This window comes from Grammomys surdaster, unplaced genomic scaffold (assembly GCF_004785775.1).
Source record: "Grammomys surdaster isolate TR1022 unplaced genomic scaffold, NIH_TR_1.0 125985, whole genome shotgun sequence".
In the NCBI taxonomy this organism is placed as follows: Eukaryota; Metazoa; Chordata; class Mammalia; order Rodentia; family Muridae; genus Grammomys; species Grammomys surdaster.
Window position 1 is genome coordinate 4,310,892 of NW_021620801.1, and position 17,988 is coordinate 4,328,879.

The 17,988-nt window shown below is 38.7% G+C and overlaps 1 protein-coding gene across 1 annotated transcript in view; it reads left to right on the forward strand.

Moving 5' to 3' along the window:
* The window catches only part of Rb1 (RB transcriptional corepressor 1), a 136,368-nt gene extending 122,308 nt beyond the window's left edge, over positions 1-14,060 (forward strand). The window contains exons 21-27 of the mRNA XM_028754220.1: positions 1,864-1,968; positions 3,040-3,153; positions 3,256-3,419; positions 6,509-6,539; positions 10,255-10,397; positions 10,973-11,022; positions 12,274-14,060. Of these exons, the coding sequence (XP_028610053.1) occupies positions 1,864-1,968; positions 3,040-3,153; positions 3,256-3,419; positions 6,509-6,539; positions 10,255-10,397; positions 10,973-11,022; positions 12,274-12,347 (681 nt within the window). The 3' untranslated portion in view covers positions 12,348-14,060. The remainder of the gene's footprint in view (positions 1-1,863; positions 1,969-3,039; positions 3,154-3,255; positions 3,420-6,508; positions 6,540-10,254; positions 10,398-10,972; positions 11,023-12,273) is intronic.
* The last annotated feature ends 3,928 nt before the right edge of the window (positions 14,061-17,988 follow it).

Consider the following 17,988-nt stretch of genomic DNA (forward strand, 5'->3'; position numbering starts at 1 on the left):
GGTGTTAATCTAGGGCCTCTTACTTTGGCAAACACTTCACTGAGCTATACCCATCCCCATACCATCTCTTGAACCTTCTTATTCTCTGTTGACTAGCTATTGAAAATCTATTGATTTTTACATGTACACATATTTATTTGTTCCTGAGACTCATTTCTATTCTGTTAATCTATGTAGCTATTTTGGTGAGAATACACTGTCTTAGTTACTATAGCATTCTAATTTTTTGGAATAAAGGGACACAATTGTACTTTGTTCTTTTTGCAAGATCAATTTAACTGTCCTGAAACTTAAATTTCCATATGAGTTTTAGGATGGGTTTGTCATTTTCTCTGAAGATGTTGAAAGAAGTTGCATTGAGTAATAATATATCAGTTTGGAAAATGTTGCCATTTAGCATGAAGTCTTCAATTCATACATATGCAGTGCCCTTTCACCCTCCCAGGTTTTATTTCTTTCAATAATGTTTTATAGTTTTCAAAATACAAGTCTTATATTTATTTCATTTACTATATTCCTGTGTGTTCTATTCTCTTTAATAATAAAGGAAATTATTTTTATTTCATTGTTTTGTTGATCAGTATGATTTTAGTATCAGCAAAATATTGGCTTCATACAGTTAGTTGGGAACTTCTAATTTCAGAAGAATTTTTGAAGAATTGGTATTGATATTGAGTCTTTTTTTTTCTTTTTGAAATGTTGCTGAATTCACCAATGAGGTCCCATGGGTATGGGCTTTTGTTTGTGAACACTTACTGTTTAATAATTCAAAATTAGTTTTTTAATTTTTAAGTCAATGTTGGCATTCTGCATAGCTTGAGGAACTTCTATGTTTCATCTTAGTTATTTTAGCGGTGTATAATTTTTCATAATATTCTCATATAATCCTCTTATTTCAGTGAGATTGGTAATGTTCCCATCAAGAATGATATTTTAAGCAAAAAAATTATTATGACTTACATATATAAGTTATAAGTTTCAGTACACGATGTTTTTAAATAGATATTTATTATTTTACGTTCCTACCACTTTCTATAAAAGAGAAGTCCAGATTCCTAGAAATACATATCTTTTTTTGCAAGTCAGAGTTATGAGTGAAACTTAAGATTTTAAAGTAGAAGAAAACTATGAATTGGTATAGTGCATCCTCAGTGGCACTGTCAGTGTGAAGCGTAGTTATCAGGCACTGAGCAGGGGACGGGGAGTAGAAGTCTTTGGTCTTAGCAGATGAGGCAAAAATGTTACAGAAATGATGAATACTTGAATCAGGTCAAAACAGTTCATACACGTTTAAAAAAATTGATATTTAAGGCCCCAGAGAATCATTTTCAAATCTTAGTTTTGCATTTTAAACATTGTTTTATTAAAAGATACCATATAGAAAATCCATTTATCATAAGGGTACATTCTAATAAAAATAGAGCAATACAGCAGATCTACCCTCCATTCAGATCACAGATCCAACCCCGTTAGCAATGTAAGTCTCTGTCAGCAGCACTCCCTTACTCCCCAGATTATTACATCACAGCATTCGATAGCTTGAAACTTTTCACACAACCTTAAAACAGGGTAAATCATACAGTTAGTTTGTTCAAGTTTCAACACTTTTAATACAAACTAAAGAACTGGAGCCAAAGTCAGGGTACTTTACAGACTTGGTAGTCAGTCATGAGTAATTGAGTTAGCTGCTTGCATTTTGTTCTGTAAAGACACATTTTTTGATTAAACACCTTTCATAGACTTTCAAACACCTCAGAATAAGGAGAAAGCTCAGAAGAAATTAAACTTCCTTCTTTTAATAATACTTTAAAAAGCAAGGTAACGTACTAAGTCCTTTCTGCCTCTGTCACACGTACTCGTTAGATTATGATGTGCTCTATGTACGGCATCTGCAAGGTGAAGAACATCGACCTCAAATTCAAAATCATCGTAACTGCATACAAGGATCTTCCTCATGCTGTCCAGGAGGTAGGTAGTCTCTCATGGTAAGACTGAAAAATAAGTCAGTATTCATAATTTACTTCAGTTGTTAAGTAGAGATCATATATTCTTATTTACTTTTATAATGTTGGTTAATTATTTGTAACTGAAGTGTAATTTTAAAACTATGATAAACTATGAAAACCAAATCCATAGTTGATGTTCATAAATAACACTATATTTGTATATAATAATAACTGGGATATTTGAAATAAAGTTTGACATATTAGTTTTTATTCTTCCACTGGAAAATTCACTGTAGTGAATCCTTATAAAGACATAATAAAATTTTCACTGCAAATCCATTTTGTGTCTCTAGTTTCCTCTCCTACAGTGATGCTATCATGATAAAACACATTTAGTCTGACACACATTTCATACTGTTGTGGAATGCAGCAGTGAATCCTGGTTTATTGTTTCAGTCTGTCATTGTATTTTTGGAAAGTGATACAAACCAGTTTGGTTTTACTCATATATTTGGAGTTATTTTCTAAATTAGTTATATAGATTGTTTAACAGAAGTACTCCATAAAATTTCTTTAGCTTTACATGCTTAACATTTACATAACTTGGACCTGGTATCCCAGACCTATAATTCCTATTCAGAATGGTAAGTGAGAAGAAGATATCACAAGTATGAAGTTACATAGCTAGACCCTGCTTATACAAATAAAAAAGTGTCTGCAAAATCTACTTACGAAATGTCTTTTCTTGCAAAAGAGTGGTGTACATGTTCTAAACCAGTAGATGAGGGGTTGAAGGCTGCTCCAGGCCAGTGAATGTTATCTCTATAGTATCGGTGGTGGTGCTTGGTTTTGGTTAGCACAGCCTAACTCCTTGTAGAATGGTCAGCATTCTGTCTGTGGCTGCCCCTTCTCTGGATCACCTTGGTAACATTTCACTTAAAATAGAGTATCTATAGTTTCAGTCTGAGGGAGCCTTTGTAGATTATTGTTTTCTGTATAAGATGTGGTTTTTAATAAAACTATGTACAATTATTTTAAAAGAAAAGTTAAAGAGAAGTTCTTAAATTTATTTAACATGTTTTTTTTTCCTCAGACCTTTAAACGTGTTTTGATCAGAGAAGAGGAGTTTGATTCCATTATAGTATTCTATAACTCAGTTTTCATGCAGAGACTAAAAACAAATATTTTACAGTATGCCTCCACCAGGGTATGTTGAAAACATTCTTTAATTGGAAAAATCTAATGACAAGTGATGGATCCCACCAAAACATGACATCAATTATCTTTTTTCCTTTTGTTTTGGGTCTAGCCTCCTACCTTGTCACCAATACCTCACATTCCTCGAAGCCCTTACAAGTTTTCTAGTTCACCCTTACGGATTCCTGGAGGTAACATCTATATATCACCCCTAAAGAGTCCTTATAAAATGTCAGAAGGTCTGCCAACACCCACAAAAATGACTCCAAGATCAAGGTTGGTGTTTCCTTTTTAAGGGAATGCTGGAAACAGTAATACTCTGAACTTGACAATTTAAGCATGAAAATGTAAAGCTTTCTTAAAGTTCAAGACAGGATAGGCTGTTGGGTGTCTGATTTCTTTATGTGTATTAAGTGAATGTGTGAAAAGAATTGGGGGCAAAGAAAAGGTGTGTGCCTGGGTGGGCTTGTGTATCACTTGTGCTTGCCCAGCTGCTAAGCTCGCTGCTGTGTACAGCTTGAGAACCAATATTCACGTGTGCCTCAAAATACTAACATTTTTATAAGCCATCAAAGTAGAGCATTTTAGGCGAACATGTTTGTTTGTTTGTTTGTTTTAAACAGGGTCTCACTATTTAGCCCTTGGCTGGCCTAGAACTTACTAAGTAGACCAGGCAGGGTACATATTCTAAGATCCACGTGCCTCTACCTCCTGATTGCTGGGATTAAAGGTGTGTGCCATTACACCCAGAATCTTTATTCAAAATTTACTGTAAACTCTACGGATCTTAGTATTTTGCTTGTTATGAAAATGGAGACATCAGGACTGGCAACATGTACCACCTATAAAAGTACTTGCTACACAAAAGTAATGACTTAAGTTTGATTCCCGGATAAACATAGAGAGCCAGCTTCCAGAAGTTCTCTGACTTTGAGAAGCTTGCTCACACACACACAGATTATACAGTAATAATAAGTAAATATATTTTTAAATGAAGATATCTTACTAAGCATAGATTACTGTCAGTTAAGAAAATCCACCTTTCTTATTTCTGCTGGTGGATTTCTTCTATTTCATTGGACATTACTGTTACAGAATCACACTGTGGCTCAAGCAAAATGAACCTGAAGCTGTTTTAAATTCTCAGATGAAAGATTCTGTACAATGACAAATCATATCTCTGGCTTTGAAGTCTTTCACTGGACTAATTATATGTTATCGGCTACTTGAAACTGGCTGAGTGTTTATGAAGTAGAAGTTTAATTAACTAATGTAATTAATGCCGTCTCAGCAGCAATTTTCAGTACATGTAGTTTGTACCTGGTGGGCAAGAAAAGCAAATGAGAAGAAGCTCTTTATTAGCTTTTTAGAAAATACCTGTGTAGTACATTTAATTACATTAGTATGCATACTTGTGATTAAATTTTCAAACTTTGTAGAAAAATATGAAGTAAAATATAACTAGAAATACGGTGGAAGGCTCCTGTGTGTATCCAGATCCCTCTCTATTTGAATGATGCTCTTTGTATCTGATTATCTGTGTACAGGTATCCTCAGCTCACGGTGTAACATGCTAAGATGTCACACCATGTCTTCTTAAGTAAATTTACAGAGTCCCATGCTGCCACGTGACATGGCAGTGTATATTCAGGACATTTCTGATGGTGATAAGTAATCCATATTAGGATTATAATGATGGCTGTTTGCTTATCTTAATCAAAATCAGTTCTGTATTGCTATTCTTTTTTCACTAATTTATTAATTTACTCCCTTTGCATCCCAATTGCTACCCTCCCCTCTTCCCAGTTCCTATCCCCCTAATTGCTATTCTTACATTTTTTCTCTTTGAAACTATATCTTTCAATATGTAGCCCAGGGTAGCTTCAAATACACTGTTTCAGTCTCCCAAGTACAGAGGTGAGACAACATGCGCAGCATGAATTGGGGCTCATTTTAGCCGGGGGTGGGATGGGGAAGTCACATCATGAACATCCTAATTGGCATATCACTGAGAAGGCTTTAGAGAACCATAGCATTCTGTTCATGCAGCATGTTTTAGGTATGCTGATTAATCAAATATACATGGAAGGATGTCACTTACCAAAGAAATGGAAGATAATAAAATCTTCATAGCTACTAGTTCTTTATTGAGCTACATATAGAAATATTTTTTCAACTTAATTATCAAAAGTATAAATTATAACTGAGTCTGGTGACATAGACCTGTAATCTCAGCTGCTTAGGAGGCTAAAGCCAGAGAATCACAAACTCAAGGCCTGGTGGGCAACTCAGTTGAGACCCTGTCTTAAACTAAAAGGTCAAAAAAGGTTTGGGATATAGCTTCGTGATAGAGCTCTAGCTTAACACATACAAAGCCTGGTTTCAATCCCCGTAATGTGGTTGAAACGAAGACAAATGGAATAAGTGTCTCTGTTTATAGGATACATAACAGTAGCATTTACTATATACCAATATAAATCCTAATTAAAATCTGATGATTCCTTTATAAGCATACATTATAAAATTATATTTACTGGGGTGAATGGGGCTTGCATGCCATACACATGTGGGAAGGTCAGAGGACAGCTTTGGAGTCTGTCCTTAGTACATGTTATGTGGGTTTCGGTGATGGAACCCAGGTTGCCAGGTGTGCAGCAGTTGCCTATATCTGCTGAGCCACCTCACCAGACAGTTTTTATGTTGTTTTGGTTTATATTTATTGTATCTATGTGTGCCATGCATGCTACTGTGAACTTGTGGGGTTAGAGCACAACTTGCTGGAGTTAGTCTCTCCTGCCATGAGTGTCAGGGACTGAACCCATGTCATCAGGCTCGGCCACAAGTGCCTTTACCTGCCGGGCCATCTTCCTGGTCTTTTACATTTTATTTATTGACATGTAAGTTTGTATCAAATGTAACTTAAATTATGATGAAGTTACATTTGTTGGTTTATGAAGGACTAAGTAAAGATAATCTTAAATTTTTCTAAAACTCCTCTCTAAATGTGGGCTGTGGCAGAATTATGCTCTGCAAACAGTTCTTGTTGCAAATCTAAGAGAGCTGAGGGTGTAGCTCAGTCGTAGAATGCATGACTAGCATATTTGAGGCTTTGGTTGATTCTCAGCACCAAAACAAACAGACAGACAGACAGACAGACAGACAGAAAACCCTCTTACTTGTTATGTCTTAATCACACTAGCACTAGTACAACAATCTGCTGATGGGTATCAGGTGTCAGTGGTTCTGGGGACAGGGAGCCTTTGATTTGTGGTGTTTGAGAGTGATGTACCCATGTTCATCTAGGCACATCTGCACAGTCTGTGTCTGTTCTCACAACTAACTCAAATCTTATCTTAACTTGACAGAATCTTGGTCTCAATTGGTGAATCATTTGGGGTGAGTATTTCTTTATATGAACAATGGTGTCGTGGGATGTTATATAAAATATACTGGAGAGCATGATACGAGAGCTGTGTGCTCCTGCATCATCCTTTATTTAGTGTTCTGTGAACATCTTGTATGGGCATCAGTGACTTATACTGCAGCTAAAAAAGAAACAGAAGACTTTCATAATTCGAGCTTAAAGGCGCTATTACCTAGATAGGTCCTTTTGGTTGTCTCAGGTTTATTTTCAAATCAGGTTTAGCTTTGAGTAATATTCATAACTGGGAGACTTCCAAGTTTTTTCTAAACATTTCTCTGAGATTATGTAATATACATGTAAATAGTCATTTATATACACACATAAAGTGTTTCTATGCTCACAGTACTCCTAAAGTGAACCATGTATTCTCCAACTCTGTATGCATAGCTGGTGTCATCCAGTTCAGTTCAGTTTGATTGATTACCCAATAGTCTTTGGATCCCACAGGTTCCAGGACTCAGGTCATTAACTTCTCCCAAGTACCACTCATAAGTGGCAAGTTCCTGGGTTATATATACCAATTTTCTAACCAAATTGGCCAACAGGGAATCCCTGTAATATCTTTCCTTTCCAGTTTGACCCTTTTTGCTAGAATGTTCACAGAAGTCTGGAAAATGGTTTACTGACCATTAGCAGTTTATTACAAAAGATACAGATGAGCACCCGGATGAAGAGACACATAGGGTGAGGTCCACTGGGGTTTCTAACCTGTTCCTATGGAGTCAGCAACTCCAGAGCTCTTCTAAACCTAATCCTAAAGGATTGTATTTTGTACAAATAGTTGATTGACTACATGTCTACCCACTTTCCCCACCCTGAAGGTTATAAACTATGGTTGAAAATCCCCAGCTTCTAACCAGGGCTTATCTTTCTGACCCCATACTGATACTATCTAAGGGCCTATCTGGAGTCTCCTTATTAGAACAAAAGATGGCCCTATCTTCCTTATCGCTTGGGAAGTTCCAAGGGTTTTAGGAACAAGAACAGAAGACAAAGGCCACATATCTTTCTCTGATACCACATGTATGTATATAATCTCATATAAATGTTTACAGAAGTTCTGAAAGTCAGTAACTTGTGGTTTGACAAGGAGGTCCTGAAGTGAAGCAGCACAGCCTCAGCAGCATGGCTCTAGCACTGGCCTCCTTCACCCATCCCACGCTCTAACACTCGGTCATGGACTCACTCACCCTCACCGCCTACTCCCTCTGCTTCCTCTCGGTGCTAGTCTTTCTCTGATCAATAAGGAACTGAGGTAGTGTGATGGTGCAGAGAGTAAAGGCGCTTGCTGCAGAAGCCCAGTGGCCTTAGTTTGGTCCTGAGACCCCACATGAACAGTGGCAGGAAAAAACTGACTCCTGAAGTTTGTCCTCTGACATTGGCATGTGTGCACCACAGTACACATGCTTACACTCACACACATTGTATGCACACATATATGACAGTAATAAATACAGTTTTGTTTTTAAATAATTAGCTTCATGATGTGCCAAGCACAGTGGCTTATATCTGTAATCTTGGGAGACTGAGGCAGGAAGATCAAGAATTTGTGACTACTTGAAAATGAAAAATCAGTTCTCTCGAATGGAGTCTCTGAGGATACAAACTACACTTAAGGGTGTAGCCCAGCAGTAGATAATTTACACAACACAAACTCAATGGCATCTTTGGAAGTTCCTTTTTGTCTCATAGGGCTTTTTTCCCCCTTTGGCTATACATTACAGCTTTGGTTTTATGTTTAGAGGATTCTTCTGTGTACAGACCTGTGTCCCTGCATCTGTATGTGCACCTCGTGCTTTGTCTTTGACTCTTTTTCTTCTGTTTGTCTTGTCTTATATTTTGGTTTGTTTTATTTTATTTTAGCCTTTAGATGGCTGTTTGTTTTCTAACAAGAGACAGAAAGGGTATAATTTCCAGAGGAGGAGAAAATGGAGGGAATCTCAGAAGTTGGGGGAGGGGAAACTGATCAAAATATATTGTATGAACAACATCTAGTTTCAAAAAAGAGAAAAACATTAGAAGGAGTTTGTGGCAACATGGCGATGTGTAGAACAGCATGGGCTACATAGCATAAATCTTGTTTTAGGGGAAAACAACAGAGAGAAAGAAAAAGGAAACAGAGGAAGAGAGGAGAAAGCAAGAACACCCAGGTGTACACACGAAAACACACACTAGTGGTTCTGAACCCTCCTACTACTGCGGCCCTTTACTGCAGCTCCTCATGGTGTGGTGACCCAACCATACCATTAGTTTTGTTGCTATATCATTTTGTTGTAATTTTGATATTGTTATGAATTGTAATAAATAATTTTGGAGATAGACGTTTGCCAAAGGGGTATTGACCCACAGGTTGAAAACCACTGCCCTAGCTGTTGGTTGAAGTTTGTATGTGAAATGAAATGTAAAAGTTCATTCTATGGGCTGGTGAGATGGCTCAGCGGCTAAGAGCACTGACTGCTCTTCTAGAGGTCATGAGTTCAAATCCCAGCAACCACATGGTGGCTCACGACCATCTACAATGAGATCGATGCCCTCATATGGGTGTCTGAAGACAGCTACAGTGTACTTACATATAATAAATAAATAAATCTTTAAAAAAAAAAAAACAGCGTGAGCTTCCTTTAAAAAAAAAAAAAGTTCATTCTACAAATACTCAGTGCTGTGACATCTGATTCAAGACGGGCTATAGCTAGCTGTTGGGCTTCACAAAGGAGCTGTGGAATCATGCAGGTACACCTCAAGGCAGATATGTAACAGGTCATCAAACTTTTTGCTTACTACAGCCTGTAAAACAATGGAGAAAATATCTAGTCATCCACATATTACTAAGGCCATGGGACTTAGCTTCTGTCATGTTGAATATGCATTCTAAATATATTTTCACTAAATGGAGCTGGTCCTATCTGATGCACCAATCAGGCCATATTGAACCTCTGTCTGAACGCCTGACTTCATGTGTTTGTTCAAGTAACATGTAATATGCATGCCTGAGATAGTCTTGAAATGGAAGCTAAGAGACAGACTGATACCACATGCTTATCTATTGGGTGAGATCAGGTGCTTTGCCTCTTCTGGCATGTCTTACCAAGGTCACATGTCTAGTAATATTGCCTGGACTAAAATTGTGGAGTCTTTGAATATTCAAGTTAAAAGCCTTTATAAATTAGCAGCATTTCAACAAATGCCATTATCAGTGATGATTTGTAATATATCAACATCTGACATGTCAACACAGCACTCAGGAAGTAAATCACAGCTCCTTGTGGCCTTCCCTCTTGCTGTGTAACCCTCTAAATCAAAACTTTTTTTAAAAAAGGTGTTTTTCTTTGTAATTTCAGTTCTAGAAATCTGATCCATCTTTACTGCTTCTGTGAAGAGCCTTGGTTTCATGTGTTGAGTCCCAGCAAGGCCATCTGCTTAGCCAGTGCTTGGCAGCACGGGGTGACAGAGAGTCAGAGCTGCTTGGGAAAGAGGGAGAATTCAGGAGGAATGGGTGTTCAATGAAGGCAGAACTGGTATCGTTATGCTGATTGTTTTAAAACCTGTCACTTAGTCCAGTAAGGGAGAGAATTAAAATGAAGAGGTTACTTCTGCCTAACTTTAGTATATCTCAAAATAAAATTTGCAGCTGCTAACTTCAAAATGTTGCTATTTAATGGTTTAAAGTAAGAACTCTGTAATTTATAGACATCTGAGAAGTTCCAGAAAATAAACCAGATGGTGTGTAATAGTGACAGAGTGCTCAAAAGAAGTGCTGAAGGCGGCAACCCCCCCAAACCACTGAAAAAGCTGCGCTTTGACATCGAGGGATCCGATGAAGCAGACGGGAGGTAGGCACCATGGAGATGCTTGCTCCAGGTCGCTGAGCAGGGCACAGAGCCAGTGTCAGCACTGTCCCGAGTCCCCTCAGGCCTTGTGCTGGCAGTTCTCCACTTTGTGAGAACAACTAAAGAGAGTAGATGTGGATGTGGACCAAGGTGACCCATACCTTTACTCCCCACACTTGGGAGGTAGAGGAGGCCGATCTCTGAGAGGTCAAAGACAGCCAGAGCTACCTAGTGAGACCTTGTGGTACAGTGGAAAGCACCGTGAAAATCTGCCATCTGTGATTCATGACAACTTAGATGTCAGAAGTCTAAACATGGACTTGCACAGCTATAGATATAAATTTGTTAGTTTTAACATTAAATTTAAAAATTCTTACTCTTGGAAAATATTAAATTGTGCTTTATAAGAACCACCAAAAATGTATAAGATCATATATTTGTGACATATTTCTTTAGATCACTTAGAAGCTTTTGAAATTAAACCAAAATAATATCATAAATTGTCATTGAAAGCAACAGAGTTACCAGGAAGTTTCATGCATGCTTTTGAAATGTGTTTTTCCCCCCCCAATCTGCAGTAAACATCTTCCCGCGGAGTCCAAATTCCAACAGAAACTGGCAGAAATGAGTAAGTTCTCACTCTCTCACTTTGCAAACCGGGAAGAAACAGTTGATTTCACTGAAGAAAGCCTTTTTACTCTGAAGGAATCCACACATTATTCCTTCAAGTGGTAGAGTTGTTTATTTATGCATTTAAAAAGTAGTTGAAACAAGAGTATACAGTTTACCTCACACATTGGTAGACTAAGTGTGTTCTACAAAGTGCAGGTCAGAGCACTTTGAGTACTCTTCAACTGATGGTGATCTGTACTCTACAATACTATTTTTGGAAATTTCATACATGTGTACAATATAATTTGATGATGTCCTCCCCTCACTGCCCATCTTCCTACTTCTCCCAGGCTCCTCCCCTTAAACTGCACTCCCAGCTTTATCTCCTTGTCCTTTTCCATATCCACTGAGTCCAGTCAGTGCTGGTGGTATGCAGACAACTTTAAGGCCACCCATAGAGCACACACAAACCACTAGGGACTTGATAAACTTCTTAATCTCCAAGCTTTGAGACAGTTTCAAACAGAGGTTTTCATTACTGGAAATCAGATTTTTGGAAATTAGGATCAGGTCTATCAGTGTGACAGCAATTTAGAATGGTGGGTGAGGGGTTGTCACTGAGTGGCAGTGTTTGCTGCCTAGTATGTACAAGGTCTTGAGTTAAGTTCTCAGCACTGCAACAGACAGAGACTTATATACACAATAAATCAATAAAATGAATGTTATTTTTAGAATATTATGACAAATTAAATTTCACTCTAAACTATTACGAGACTATAAAAAAATTAAATAGCCGTAAGAAAGCCATATTTGCTATGTGTTCTGGTTGCCCTAGGCATGTGGCTGTGGTAGTAAGTATAGCTGCTGCAAGATCCAGAAGTAGGCAAAGAAAGGGCTTAGAAAAAGTACAAGTATTAGGAGCTTGTGCGAGGCAGTGCCAGTGAGGATGACGAGGACGTCCAGGCAGGCACTGGACATGCATGCCAGCTGCCGTAGAAAGCACACAGCAGAACTGTACTTCTGACTTACTTTTTAAAGCCCTCTTCCCTTAAGTGTGTTGTTTGAACCAAAATTAAATATGCTAACCACTTAATATGAATTAATACATTTATATATTATCTTTCAAAGTTCTATGTGCCCCCCAGCCTACCCCACCAGACCCCATGTGCAGAACCACAAAAACTGAGCATGGCAGACATGGTAGGTTACCCCTGCCGCACTTACCCAGCATCCTCAGCACTACTGATATTCCCCGTTGCTTTTCCAGCTTCTACTCGAACACGAATGCAAAAGCAGAAGATGAATGACAGCATGGATATCTCCAACAAGGAGGAAAAGTGAGGATCTCAGGACCCTGGACTCTGTAGACCCTGGGGGCACCTAACTCGTGTCTCATGGATGTGACTGTAGTTCCCAGGTTCTGCTCATGTTCTAGATCTAAACTGTGCAGGTACAAGCTGAATATTTGTGTGGGTGATTCGTAAGCCCCTTCAGTGTAATCAATGGTGTAGAATTGATAGTACACAGGATTGAGAATCTTGTGCAGATCATGCCATTTAAAATACGAAAGCAGATGGTGTGCGTTTCCAACATGAGCCTGCTGCCCTCAGAAGTGAGGCTGCCTTGGGAAGGGGCCTAATGACTTCCTCACGGCTGGCTGACTACTTTGCCTTTCCTCGTGGCACATGTGTGATGTTTGCTCTTGGTTTTATTAATTTATATGTATTTTTTAATTTAACGTGAATACCCTTAGAAAATGTGTCTTGTCTTCCAAATGCAAGTTGATTGACAGTCCACACTCAACCAAATTATCTTGAATCTTCTACTGAAACAGATTGTTACAAACTGGGGAAAAGTACTAATTTCTACACATTGGACTTATTTTAATATTAGAATCTAATGTGCCGTGTGTTTGTTTCACATATTTTACCTTTGAAATACAAGCAAAAAAAGTATGAACATATGATACTCTCTTACTACTGACACAGATTTCATACCTCAGACCCTCTAAGAACTGATCCTTTTATTCATCCAACCCATACTTTAAACTGAAGACTAGTGATAATACTCCAGGTTTTTTTTTTCTTTTATTCATTCAGATCACTGAATTTATAAGTACCCATGTAGTACTTGAAAGTCAAGTCTGGCCACAACTGTGCTTCAGAGGACCCTAGTACAGTACAACCCAAGTGCACTTTCTAATGTTTCTGGGTCCTGAAGAATCAAGATACAAATTAATTTGTGTTCTACAAGCAGACTGTTAACTATAGGAGCCTTCAGTTTTTCTCCTCGTGGAAGCATCTAATTACATCTCAACAGTTTACTCTGTTCTTCTCCATCTGGGGATGTTTGTGTTCTCTCTGGAATGGTACACGTCTTCCAGGGTCTTCTGAACTGGCAGGTATCTATTTTTTTTTAAGCCAATCTGGTCTAATAACTCTGGCTTCTTCAGAGCCACACCATTCAGCTGTGCAGAAGCTTCAGATTCAAATCGCTGCATTGAAAAAAGAGGCACTCCCTTCACCCCTCCACCTAAAGGTGTATTTAAATTATCTTGTGGGATTAACTTATTTAGAGATGGTATAATTTAAAATAGGTGATATTTAAGGTAGCATCAGCTAGCATTTAAGAAAATCACTTTTTCTAAACTCCTTACTTTTTGGAAAGAAATCTGGTCTTGTTAGAAAACAAATTTCTATTTTGTCCTCAATTTAGTTTCAGTTTTACTAGTTTGATAGTTATCTCGATAACAAAAGCAATAGACAGCTTCCCCCATTTCTTCATTAAGTTTTGCATGATCATCACACAGATTTCTTAGGTTTTAGGTCAAGGGCTTACCATACTTCTAGGTCTTTTGCTAGTGAGTTCAAGTTAGAATTAGTGACAGAATCATAGGAATTTTCAGAGATCCTGCATTGAGATTTCTTAAAGCTGCAGACACTGCACTATTGGTTTTGTTTTTGTACCGGTTAAAACTATACATTCAAATCACTATGTTCCTATTTTCTATAATAGTTTGTCTATTTTAAAATAAACTAGTTGTTAAGAGCCTTACTGGTGTGATATGGTGTCTGAGTGAAGTGTTTTCTCTATCCCAGCTTTCTCCTCACATCCATTCTGATGACCCTCAGATTTACAGAAATGTGCTTTTTATGCATACATATGGTATGTATTATATATTAATATATATAAATTCTGTTCCCTTTTGCTTTTTTACTATGAAATGAATTTGTTTAAAACGTTGTATGCTTTGTGAGACCCCATCAGAAACAGGGAAAGGGAGACACTGAAAACTTAAAAGCAGCTCATCCAGTAGGACTAAGATGAGACAGGAGGTGGTTGCTTAGCAACTAGCTGGTGGCTGTAGAACCTTCTCACATTTGAAGGTTACTTTGTTCATAAACAGTAACTCTAACCAAAAATGAAAACAAGTGACAGGAGGCTCATGTATAGTAGTGAGTTAGTGAGGACTGGTTGGCTTCAGAAATGGACTGAGCTTCAGGACAAGAACTGTCTGTGGGGCTTCTGCCAGACAGGGATACAGAAACAAATCAGACAGGACCCCACAAGCCTAACTGTGGTGCAGATGTTGTAATCACACGGCTCTCAGCAGCTGAGGCAGGAGGGTATATGTGGGAAGCCAGCTTGGGTTACACAGAAGATGTAAAACATATAATTTTTAAAGAGGTAGACAGGACACAGAGGGCAGACTAGGGAAAAATGTTTACAAAAGATAATCTGAGGAAGGACTAAAATATACAAAGAACTCTTAAAGTTCAACAAAATGACAAGTTAATTTAAAAATGAGCCAAAGTCCTGTTCAGATAGAACACCAGAGAAGCATGCACCAAATAAGTCCATGTAGTGACAATCTATGTCATACATAATCCAGGGGATATACAGGACTTCAACGGCAGTGCTACACCGGCTACAATGGTCAGAATTTGGACTGCCAACACTACCAAAGGCTAGTGACAGCAGAACTCTCCCTCATTGCTAGTGGGAAGACTTCTCAGCAGTGTCTTACGAAACTAAGCACAACCTTACCCTAAGATCACACAGTCACGCATCTTGTGATTTATTTACTAAAAGGAACTGAGAATATGTCTACACAGAAAAGTTGTTTGACCACTTCCTTACAATTGCCAAAACCTGGAGGCAATCAAGATACCTTTAAATAGGTGAATGGATTTGTACATCCAGAGAGTAGAACTATTACTCAGCACTGAAAAAAAGCTAGGACGCCATGGAAAGAGAATGGAGCAATCTTTAATGTCTATCCCTACATAAGGGATGCTAACGTGAAGAATCTACATGCCGAGATGTCAGTGATGTTTTGGAAAAGGTGAAACTGAAGAGAGAAAAAGATCAGTGAGGGCATGGAGAGGGCTCAGCAGCCAAGAGGACTTGTTGCTCTTGTGGGGGATCTGGGTTCAATTCCCTGCACCCATATGGTTCACAACCACCCAGAATTCTAGTTCCAGGGACTCCAGCCCTATCCTCTGCCCTCTGCAGGTAATAGGCACATATGTGTTGCACATGCAGTTATGCAAGAAAAATATTTCTACACATATGTTTTAAAAAGACCAGTAGTTGTCAGGGGTTGAGGAGGGAAGAGAATGGGTAGGGAGATCACAGCTATTCCATGTGGTACTGAAACAATGGACATGAGCCAGTGTATTTGTCCAAACTCAGAGAAGATATAGTACCAAGACAAACTGACCCTCATGGAATAAGGTTGGGTGAAGGTTTTCATCAACTGGAATAAGTTGTACCACTCTGGAGAAGATGCTGATCGTGTCAGGGTACCCCATGTTGGTGAAGTAGGGGACATAGGAAAGTATCTATACTATCTCAGTTTTTTTGTAAAATTATAAAACTGCAAAAGCTTTATAATTTTATAGCTTTAAAACAAATAACTATCCTGGTTTTCTATCAACCTGATACAAGTTTGAGTTACTTCAGAAGAGGGACTTGAAACTGAGAAAATACCTAAGATTGGCCTATAGGTTAGTCTGTATCACTGGTGTTGGAGGTCCCAGGCCAGTGTGTGTGTTGCCACTGTGGGCAGGTAATCTTGGGTTGTATAAGAAAGCAAGCTCTCCAAGCCCTGGAGAGAAAGACAGCAAGCGCACTCCTCCATGGCCTCTACTTCAGATCCTGCCCTGAGAGTTAAGCTGAAATAAACCTTTCCTTCCCAAGTTTGTTTTGGTCAAGGTACCACACCAATAGTAACTGCGATGACTATAATTTAATCACCAGTTTGACTATATCTGTAATGAACTACAATCCAGAAATGGAGGGCAAGATTTTTTGTTTGGTTTGAAATAAGTAAATACACTTCTAGTCTAGACCTTTGAGGTAGAGGACCTGGGATCAGAAGACTGAAGGACACAGGCCTTTAATTTGGATTTTAAGGTGGAAATACACGCCTTTAATCCAAATCTTGATGTGGGAAGACACCTTTAAATATGGGCCATGTCTTCTGCTAAGGAAGGAAGCTGTTGCTCTTTGCCTGTTTGCCCTTGCCTTGCTAGCACATCCATCCTTTGACTGGCATTAGAGCCTACTTTTTTAGGATTCCAGTATATACAAAAGACCAGCTAGGACTTCCAGCCTTGTGGGACTGAGGAACTACTAGAACTACTAGATTCTTGGACTTTCCATTCATAGATAGTCATTGTTGGATTGGCTAGACTGTAGCCTATAAGTTATTCCAATCCCCTGTCTGACAGTCCATCCATCCATCCATCCATCCATCCATCCATCCATCCATCCATCCATCTATCTATCTATCTATCTATCTATCTATCTATCTATCTATCTATAATAAGTTTAATTTTTTTCAAAACCTATTTTTAGTGAAGGTTCTTAAACACTTTAACCTCTCTTGTACCCTACTACCCATCAGAGGTAATGGAAAAGAAAGGATACAGGGGAAGTGGACCTGTTTAAAATTGATTCTTGGCAAGTGGACCTATTTAGAAATTGTTCTTTGGAGCAGCTCCTGTCTTTGTTGTCTGGAAATTGGCAGTTCAGTTCACAGGTCAGCAGAGGCAGCTCGATCCACTCGCAGACACTTCATGGATACACACCAGTAGTCCAGTTCGATAGAGTTGGGATAGCAAACAAGAATCAGCAGCTGTGGCACTAGCAGAGACAACCAGGCCTCAGCCTCGGGATGAGTCAGCAGCAGGAGGAACCAGCAGGGACACTAGGAGGTTGTTCTTGGTTGTGCCTCTCTCAGGGAATCAAAGATCAGCAAAGATTGGAGACCAACAAGAATTGCACAGCTAGCTCTATAAGAAAGCCAAGCTCAGCTTCCTCCACTGTCTGTGAAGTCCTTTTTATAGTCTCTCCAAGCATCGTGTGTCCTCCACATCTTGCCTCAGCATGTCTTGCCTCAGCACATGTGTCTGTCTCAGCTGACATCACTCTGCCAATCAGCCCAAGTCCGAGGAAGTGGCAAAAAAAGTAACGGCACACCACCTGATGGTTTTTGCCGAGTATCTCTCTATGGAGTCCTGACAAATGCAGCTCAGCTGCGAAATGTAAGGCAGACCAATACATGCTTGTTAGTGAAGAATCCCTCACGTGTCCTTTCACGTTTGCTTTAGCAGAACACCATCCAACTGACTTTCCAAAGGACCCTTACGTTTCTACTTCAATCAGTCAATCAATCAGTCAATCAATCAATCTATCTATATCTGTGAAGAGGGAGAGGGAGGGAGGGAGAGATTGATAAATTCCTAAGTTCTGTGACTGTGGAGAACTCTAATACAGTAATTTTACCAGTAAACACCAAGGCAATAGAATGAATAACTGGCTTTTAAGAAATTAGGAACCATTAATATTTTAGGGTCAACTTTGCTATAACACATCTGAATATCTGCTTTTAATAAGTGCAGACCATAAAAGGGATTTTTATCCACCTGAGACAAAAGTTTGATACTTTTTGTTATTCAACAATTTAAGAAGGCAG